The sequence below is a fragment of the Nansenia antarctica genome, assembly GCF_963989245.1.
Source record: "Nansenia antarctica genome assembly, chromosome: 6".
NCBI lineage: Eukaryota > Metazoa > Chordata > Actinopteri > Argentiniformes > Microstomatidae > Nansenia > Nansenia antarctica.
Genome location: NC_137676.1, coordinates 2,799,037 through 2,809,148, shown reverse-complemented (window position 1 = coordinate 2,809,148; position 10,112 = coordinate 2,799,037). Strand labels below are relative to the sequence as shown.

At 45.1% G+C, this 10,112-nt stretch overlaps 1 protein-coding gene across 1 annotated transcript in view; it reads left to right on the top strand.

Annotated features, from left to right (window-relative positions):
- Positions 1-2,439: 2,439 nt before the first annotated feature.
- The window catches only part of LOC308160081 (single-minded homolog 1-like), a gene marked incomplete at both ends in the record, with an annotated part of 13,446 nt that continues 5,773 nt past the window's right edge, over positions 2,440-10,112 (top strand). Inside the window, 9 exon segments of the mRNA XM_080533946.1 lie at positions 2,440-2,614; positions 5,443-5,519; positions 5,892-5,985; positions 6,206-6,310; positions 6,419-6,504; positions 6,788-6,987; positions 8,863-8,969; positions 9,560-9,607; positions 9,610-9,706. Of these exon segments, the coding sequence (XP_080390072.1) occupies positions 2,440-2,614; positions 5,443-5,519; positions 5,892-5,985; positions 6,206-6,310; positions 6,419-6,504; positions 6,788-6,987; positions 8,863-8,969; positions 9,560-9,607; positions 9,610-9,706 (989 nt within the window).

Genomic DNA, 10,112 nt, shown 5'->3' with positions numbered 1-10,112 from the left:
AAAGTGAAATCGACTTTCAATTTGGTGACGAATATTCCACTGGACAGGTGTTACTGCAACAAGAACACATTTCAAATAGCATTAACTCCTATCTAGATAGACAGATAGAGAGATAGAGAGATAGATAGAGAGATAGATAGAGAGATAGAGAGATAGATAGATAGATGCATGAGCATTTTATTTCGACTTTTCTATGCTGTAAGGTTGTCGATTTATTATAAAATAAACTGTAAATACAAAAATATGAAGCATATTTGAAAAGATTCGATTCATCAAACAGCTGTGAGACATCAAAATCAAAATAATAATGAAAAGCATTGCGTTCATGATTATCAAATGGGTACATTGCTTTTGGAATTTACAAATGTATGGAAAAAAAACACTCACAATGACATAATAATTCAAACACGAAAGTCGCAATATGTATCACTACATTACTAAATACATTATAAGTGTGTGCGGGAATAAATCGACAATATAGGCCATCTTGAATAATAATAATGCAATCTAAAAGTAATGATGTACTGTATTCGAGTAGGCTAATTACTACCAGGGAATTACACAGCCTACTCAACGTGATATATTGCCGTAGCCTGCGCGTGTGTGCGTGTGTGCGTGTGTGTGTGTGTGTGTGTGTGTGTGTGTGTGTGTGTGTGTGTGTGTGAGAGAGAGAGAGAGAGAGAGAGAGAGAGAGAGAGAGAGAGAGAGTGTGTGTGCGTGTGTGTGCGTGTGCGCGCGCGTATGTGTGTGTGCGTGTGTGTGTGTGTGCGTGTGTGCGCGAGGGTGAGCGTACGCACGCGCGCGCGTGTGTGAGTGTGAGTGATATGTACACATATCAGTGCTATTGGTCGGCATATACACCTCGAAAACATTTCTGGTGCGCGTGTGTGTGTGTGTGTGTGTGTGTGTGTGTGTGTGTGTGTGTGTGTGTGTGTGTGTGTGTGTGTGTGTGTGCGTGCGTGCGTGCGTGTCCATCGATACAAAAACGACCTACACGGTCCATGCATGTTGGAAACGTTCGAATAAGACACAGAAAGCCTATATATGTCGCGCTGCCTCATCCTCCGTGGAGCTCCTGTTATCTCCAGGCTCGAGGGAGGGAGGGCGGCTTCCACCAGACAACACAACTGACGCCCGTCACACACACACAGTTTCCTCCTGCGTCTGGTGTCTGACTGCAGGGGTCAGAGGTGACCGTTTCACACATATCCCCACTTTCTCCAAAGGCTCGTGTTGTTTATCAAGAAGCGGTCCAATGGGGAGGTAGACCCCGGCGCCGGCCGCCCAATAAGAGCGCGGGTGACAGTGGGCTGGTCCTAGGCAGCTCGAGAGGGAGATCGGGGAGAGTTTCGGAAGACGAGAGTTGTGGACTCGAATTCCACTCGTCGTCGCGCCGCCTGTCCCCTAATTTACAGAAGTGTATGCAGTAAGGGGTCCCTACTCCCTTTCCAGGTGGAATTGGGACTGGGAAAAGGGCTGGGACTACACTAAACGGACTCGAGTGGTGAACCCCGGTTCAGGACAGGTGAAATTCCCCCCGGGCAGCGCGCGCGGGAAGAAGAAGAAGAAGGTTATGGGATATTTTCATGCGCTGAGGTAAATATATCTCGTGTTTATTATTTATGAGTAGTGCATTCGTCATTGTCATTAGGCATTTAATCATTATCGGAATTGTTATTGTTTACGTTTGTGTACCCTTATTATAGGCTAACTAACTATTCATATGATTATTATTATTATGATTATTATTATTAATAATAATAATCATAATAATAATAATAGCCTATTTAACATGATTATTATCAAGCAAAGCAGTCCTGTTGTTAGGGTATACTCTCATCTCATTATAAATGTTGTGCAGGCCAGGTTATTTTTTATTCTTTTATTTATTAGAGATAGTATTATAGTCTACGTTCTAGTATTCTGTAGAGCTGGCCAACAGGCTACATTAGTACTCGTTCATACACAATAACAGAATGAATATAGTATTAATCTTATGACACATCCTCGTGTTCCTCCGCAGCTGTACATGTCTGGAGGTATGGAGCTGTGCCACTCCGTGGACGGGTTAATCCACAGTATTGAGAAACAATTCAAAACGTCTGGCCTCGAGGAGAAACACGTCATTTAGGCTCCAAGAAGAAGAAATCCCGGGATCTCAAATTCTCCATTTTCTGCAGGTGGATCGGTAAAGGCGTTTGAATAGGCCTGTTGTGTGCGTTGGATTCGTTTTGTGCACCAAAACCCTCGCAAAACCACTTTGACATGCCCATAAAGCGCACGTACTGTGCCGCGTTTTCAGCAGACAAATTAAACGATGACTTGCAGGAGGAGAAACAGAAATCGTTGTCTTATCTGGTTTTGACGGGACTTGTGGTGGGAATAAAGGAATGATATAACCGTTTACAAGAGGAGGGAGAGAGAAAGAGAGAAGGCACCATGAAGGAGAAATCCAAGACTGCCGCCAGGACCAGACGGGAGAAGGAGAACAGTGAGTTCTACGAGCTGGCCAAGATGCTGCCTCTGCCGTCGGCCATCACGTCCCAGCTGGACAAAGCCTCGATCATCAGACTGACAACCAGTTACCTGAAGATGAGAATCGTCTTCCCTCAGGGTAAGTAAGGCCTAGTCAAGTTCAGTATTATTGTTTTCCTAAAATAGACTAGGCCTATAGGCGTTTTTTAATTTAATCACCCCCATCTTCACATATAGGACAATGATTCTAATTATATTATTATTTGTATATTTTAGGCCTACGATTCATGGTCGCGAACACTGTCATTATAACCTATAATAATATTAATAATAATAATAATAATAATAATAATAGGCCTAATAATAATAATAATAATAGTAGGTTAATAACAACCTTTATTTGTATAGCACTTTTCATGCAAACGTTGCAGCTCATTATAGAGCTGTAGCCTAATTAGGCGTGTTGTTGTTCGTGATACTTTGCGGTTGCTGCCTTCGATACTACCGTTGCTGTTATTGGTGTGTTATTCTGGCCCACGGCTTTACGGTAGCCCTGTTGTATTACTGTAGGCCCTGTTTGTTATGCGGATTATCGCCTCGCGCTCACCGTCTGGTGTGCTGGGAACCCTGCCTCTGCGCGCATACATTTAGGGGCATTTTCGGGTCAGGGTCACACTGGTACAGAGTACAGGAACAGGGTCACAGGTTGACTGACTACTAGGTTGACTACTAGTTGGCGTCGGTAAGGCAGACGATGTTCCACCACCTCCCCTCAGTCTCGACAGGCTTCTGTTCTGCGTGATCGTGAAGGAGCCGCGCCAATTAGAACCCCGGCCTGTTCACCTGAGGCGCGAGCAGACCCCCGTGTCCTCTCGAGCTTGATTTATCGTCATTTATCTTTGCTGTTTTTTGGTTTCCTGACCCCAAAAAATAAAACGTATGAATTATTTATCGTCAGAAGGCCCAGTATGCCTAGCCATACGTCAAATTGATCCGTTCTAGGCCTATCTGCAAGTATGTTGACGCTTAGTTGAGAGTTGGCCTATGCATAAACCTATAATGCAAATCATATACAAATTACACTGAGTGCATGACCTCCAAAACGTCGCGTTCAAACGCGTGTCATACTGTGCTAACCCTGTGTCTCAGTTGTTATAGCCTACAACTTTCACATTTCATATGTGGCAGAATTTACGACATCAACAACCTGTTAGTTGACCTAAATATCACACACGCACATCTGAGGGAGACAATAACAATAAATCATAAGGGAACATCCAACAGCCGCGGATGATAAAAAGGCAGGATCTAAATTTGACATGCTTGTAGATTATGGCTCTTGAATAGCCACCACTTAACAATGCAAGGTCATTATTTGGAATATATTAATGGAAATAATACACCCCCCCCCCCCCCCCCCCGAACGTTTCATTACAACAACTGTTATCTAAAGATCAATTGGCCTACATAATTCAGATACAATGTTGTTCATGATCGGCTTACTGGCTTTAACTCCATTCCATAGGCTATTTGACAAGATTGATATTTCCTATTACAATATCTAGAAAATAATCTTACGAAAACCACGATTTCTGCTGTGTTTGGGATTTCGATATACTGCACATTTTATTGAAGACATTACAGACAGAATAAAAGTCGGAATAGTTACTATATTTCACAACACAATAAGAATATTTTTTGAGGAAACATAGGCTACATAATTCCTTAGATCTATATAACGCCTACTACAAAATAGTGTTCATATGAACAACATGAACCAATTTACGCACAGCAGCAGCATGCGTGCCATACAGCCTAGATCTCAAACATTTATTTTGATACGCTAAACATTTGGATAACAAAAAGCACGTCACATCTCCGACCCCACAACTCCCTTCAAAGCATGTAGAGAACATGTAGCTACGTTTCGTATTTATTGCTAAATAAAATAAATGTATTTATTTACTCACGTTATAACTCTATTGTTTCAGGCACTTAACGTCAAGCACTTCAATAGCCCCGTCTCTGTTTCAAATGTAAGACTTGTATTGCGCATTTGAATCCAGGTCGTTTCTTGAATAGGCCTATAATATAATATATATGTAATATAATAGGCCTGTATCAGACACATTGTGACCCTGCAGGTGAGTTGAACAGCTCGAGATCTCCCCGGATCACAGCGGCTCGTGCCAGGCGACTCCAGCACTCCTATAGGAGCATATAGGACAAATTGACAATATTTATTTTTTGAATAGGCAATATTTATTTCCTGTTTTATTTCCAATACCGATTTGGTGGTCACTTTCAATTCACCGTGATATTGAATGGAAATTAAGAGCAACACATTGCTAAACACACAACAATTGCGATATGCTGTTGCTTATACATTATGTGAAATATACGATTTACCAAAGAAATAATGAACAGTGGCATTTACCTTTAATACTTAAATCTATAATTTTTGTGTGCTCCACGGCTGTGCCAATCTCATTGCCAACGGCTATTTTGCTGTTTTCCGTCATGCCTTATAAACAGATGAAGGATAGGGGCATTTTGCACTGGAAGACGGGATTAAAAATGAAGACATTTGTGTTCGGCAATGTAAACCGCTTGATGTTTCTATTGTCTGCGTGGACGTGGACATGGACATGGCACACCCGGGAATAGCTCTGTGAATTTGCTCAATTTAGCTTTGTTGGATGACGCCGGTTGTTCGTATTTGTAGCTGTAATACCGTCCTTGTGGTGTAGGCCGCTATTTACATTATAACTGTATTTCCTGATATAGCCTATGCCATATAGGCCATATAGGCATTATTATTACTGTTATGATGATGATCATTATTATGACTACTACTATTATTATTATTATTATTAGGCCTATTGAATAACAATTATTAGTAGTATTGAATAATAATAAACGTAGGCGTGTGTAGTGTGTATGTTATATATTTGCGCTTGGTTTCAGGTTTAGGTGAAGCTTGGGGTCACGCGAGAAGATCTTTGGATAATGTCGGGCGCGAGCTCGGATCCCACCTGCTGCAGGTAAAACATCTAAGTCATTTAATGATTACTGCTCTACACAATTGCGCATATGTTTACATTCAAACATCTGAAATGTAAATATAATATTTGATGTTTAGGCAATAGCCTACGAGAATAGAAAGCATTCAGCTGTCAACGACAACTATATGACTTCTACGTAAATTCGCTCTGAGAGCGCACACTGGGTTCAACGTATCAACGTAATCATAAAGGGACCCAGTAATTTGGTTGAACAAGAGGCATTCCATGAGCGCTAATCAGATTTCCAGAGCGAATTATTTACGAACGCACCCTGAATAATAATAACAATAATAATAACCTTTATTTGTATAGCACTTTGCAGCTCAATGTTCCTGATCTTTTTGTACACAGACGTTGGACGGATTCATCTTCGTCGTGGCTCCAGACGGAAAGATTATGTACATCTCCGAGACAGCATCGGTCCATTTGGGACTCTCTCAGGTCCGTGTCTGCTCGTACAGCTTTATTATTAGCTTTAATATTCCCAATGTTTAGGCATTATTTGTTTTGCCAAGTCGATATCATACCATTATTTCATCGGGTAAGTCTTATGTTAATGTGACGCGCTTGTCGATATTCAAAACGACTGTTCATGACATTCGTAATAACACACATGATATATGTATTATTACCAATTAATTACCGAGGTTGTTATTAACAGGTAGAGCTGACCGGGAACAGTATATATGAATACGTCCACCCGGCTGACCACGACGAGATGACGGCCGTCCTGACCCCACATCAGCCCTACCATTCACACTTCGTCCAGGGTATTTGGATCATTTAGACATGACAGTTATATCGAAAAAGAGTCGAATTTTAGAATTTTAAAAAAGAAAAAGAAGTCACGATTCGTTTATTTGTTCTTTCCCTTCTAGAATATGAGATGGAGCGGTCTTTCTTCCTGAGGATGAAATGCGTGCTGGCCAAAAGAAACGCGGGTCTCACCAGCGGTGGTTATAAGGTGCGGCGATTTATACATAGAAAACAACACATTATTTAAATCATGTTCTAGGGGGGTTATGAAACGTGTCATTCGACTTATTGGCCTATATTACGAATCGATTCACGGAAAGATTTATCATTTAGAAATAATTTGAATACGATAGGCTACTGTCCTTCTGATTTTTTTTTTTTTTTAGGCCTACAGTGAAATAGGCCTATCGACCCGTAGGATTTCCAATGATTTCCCTTTTAGCCTTCCTCCCACCCCCTCTCACCTTCCACCCCTCCTCTCATCTCGCCAGGTGATCCACTGCAGCGGGTACCTGAAGATCCGCCAGTACAGCCTGGACATGTCGCCGTTCGACGGCTGCTACCAGAACGTGGGCCTGGTGGCCGTGGGCCACTCCCTGCCGCCCAGCGCCGTGACGGAGATCAAGCTGCACAGCAACATGTTCATGTTCAGAGCCAGCCTCGATATGAAACTCATCTTTCTCGACTCCAGGTAGACAACACTATTCGATTGTTTCTCCAGTGTTTGCCTGTTTTAACCTGCTATGACTTCTGCTCTTTTATTATGTTTTTTATTTATTATGTTTCTCTATTATGTAAAGCACTTTGTGACCCTTGGTCTGGGAAAGGTGCTATACAAATACATTTTACTTACTTACTTACTTACAATTAATTAATAATAATCTTTCTTTCTTCTTCTATCACGATGACTGCCAATGGCCCCTGGCCTGAGCTAGATTACTCTTCCTGCTACGACTGGTGAATTGATGATTCACTTGGCTTAGTCAAATGTATTGATTGTAAGTCGCTTTGGAATAAGGCGTCTGCTAAATGCCAAAAATGTAAATGTAAATGCTTGCAAATGTCTTACAAGACACTTATTTAATTTAATCATGAATGTAAGGCCTAATAACAGACTGAATACAAGTTAAAAATGTAAACCAATTCATTCATTGATACTTTGGTTTTGATACCATGCCCATCATTGTGTTATATTCAAAACTGAGATGATTAACAGGCCTGAGGGAATGTTGGACCTCAAGCACGTTGGATCCCTCTCACAGGAACATTCTTCTCCATCTGAGCCTGACATCCAATTTAGATCAAGTAGAACATTCTAAAATTCTAAATTCTAATTCTATTTGAGAACGGAAAAAACCCCAGAGTGACATACAGTAGTTGTTAACACATAGCACTCGTCTCAATTGTCAGTCAACGCAAGTATTGGGCATCATATCCATTCCCTCCTCTCCCCCTCTTCTCCTCTCCCTCCTCTCCTCCTCTCCTCCTCTCCCTCCTCTCCTTCTCTCCTCCTCTCCCTCTCTCCTCCTCTCCTCCTCTCCTCCTCTCCCTCCTCTCCCTCCTCTCCCTCCTCTCCCCCTCTCCTCCTCTCCTCCTCTCCTCCTCTCCCTCCTCTCCTTCTCTCCTCCTCTCCCTCTCTCCTCCTCTCCTCCTCTCCTCTCCTCCTCCTCTCCTCTCCTTCCTCCCCCCTCTCCCTCCTCTCCTCCTCTCCCTCCTCTCCTCCTCTCCCTCCTCTCCCTCCTCTCCCTCCTTTCCCTCCTCTCCCTCCTCTCTTCCTCTCCCCCCCCTCTCCCTCCTCTCCCTCCTCTCCTCCTCTCCCTCCTCTCCTCCTCTCCCTCCTCTCCCTCCTCTCCTTCCTCCCCCCCTCTCCCTCCTCTCCCTCCTCTCCTCCTCTCCTTCTCTCCCCTCCTCTCCTCCTCCTCTCCTCTCCTTCCTCCCCCCCTCTCCCTCCTCTCCTCCTCTCCCTCCTCTCCCTCCTCTCCTCCTCTCCCTCCTCTCCCTCCTCTCCCTCCTTTCCCTCCTCTCCCTCCTCTCTTCCTCTCCCTCCTCTCCTCCTCTCCCTCCTCTCCTCCTCTCCTCCTCTCCTCCTCTCCTCTTCTCCCTCCTCTCCCCACAGTCTCAACGGTCAACACATACCTGTCTCGCTTGTCAACACTTAAAAGTCTCCCAAAAATAAACCAAAAACCGTTATGGCATCGAGGAATTGATATTTGTGACACGTTCTAATGCTTTGGTCCTCATGTTGGAAATCAACGACACGTCGCTAGTCGACTGACACAGCTTGTTTTGTGAGCCTGCTAACAATGTAAAGTAGTGTTCTAGTTAACTAGGTAGCAGTGGGGGGGATTACTCACCCAATCCATTGCGTTGTTGCAGTATTTTGGCTCGACTAGCGAGTTTGTGTCGTGATTCTCAACAACGTTGAAACGTAGTTCCGTGTTTCAAGAGAAAAGTCTGGACATTTTGATTGTTTGTCGACATGCGGACCAAATGATCAGACTGTGTCACATTTTGCTGACTCACCCTCCCTCTCCCTCCCCCCCTCTCCCTCCCTCTCCCCGCCCAGGGTGGCTGAGTTAACGGGTTACGAGCCCCAGGACCTGATAGAGAAGACGCTCTACCACCACGTGCACGGCTGCGACACCTTCCACCTGCGCTGTGCACACCACCTGTGTGAGTGACCAGCAGGGTTGGTTGACCTCCCCCCCACACACACACACACACACGTTCACACCACCTGTGTGAGTGACCAGCAGGTTTGGTTGACCTCCCCCACACACACACACACACACACACACACACACACACACACACACACACACACACACACGTTCACACCACCTGTGTGAGTGACCAGCAGGTTTGGTTGACCTCCCAACACACACACACACACACACACACACAGACACACACACACACAGACACAGACAGACACACACACACACACACACACCACCTGTGTGAGTGACCAGCAGGGTTGGTTGACCTCCCACACACACGGCACACACACACACACACACAACACCACACACACACACACACACACACAAATAAACACACACACACACACACACACACACACGCACACACACACCTGTGACCCTTGACAAAAGATCAGAGAGAGGAATAAATGTGTTCAAGGTATTGCTGCATAATTTAGATCACACCTCACTCGGAACTAAAATATGTCAACTCCTCCAATCCCCCCTATCCCCCCCCCACCCCTCCCCCTCCACCACCCTCTTCCTCCACTCCTCCTACAGTGCTGGTGAAGGGACAGGTCACCACCAAGTACTACCGGTTCCTGGCCAAGCAGGGGGGTGGGTGTGGGTGCAGAGCTACGCCACCATCGTCCACAACAGCCGCTCCTCCAGACCACACTGCATCGTCAGCGTCAACTACGTACTCACGTGAGTAGAGGGGAGGGAGGGAGGGGAGGGGAAGGGAGGGAGGGAGGGAGGGAGGGAGCGGAGGGAGGAGGGGGGGAAGGAGGGAGGGAGGGAGGGAGGGGAGGGAGGGGAGGGAGGGTGGGAGAGACCACACTGCATCATCAGCGTCAACTGTGTCCTCACGTGAGTAGAGGGGAGGGAGGGAGGGGAGGGAGAGAGGGAGGGAGGGAGGGAGGGAGGGGAGGGAGAGAGGGAGGGAGGGAGGGAGAGAGGGAGGGTGGGGAGGGAGGGTGGGGAGGGAGAGACCACACTGCATCATCAGCGTCAACTACATCCTCACATGAGTGTCCCATGGGCTCCTCAGCTCAACACCGCAGCGTATAGAGGAAGTCGTATGGAAGGACTTCCTGTTTATAGTGCCATAATA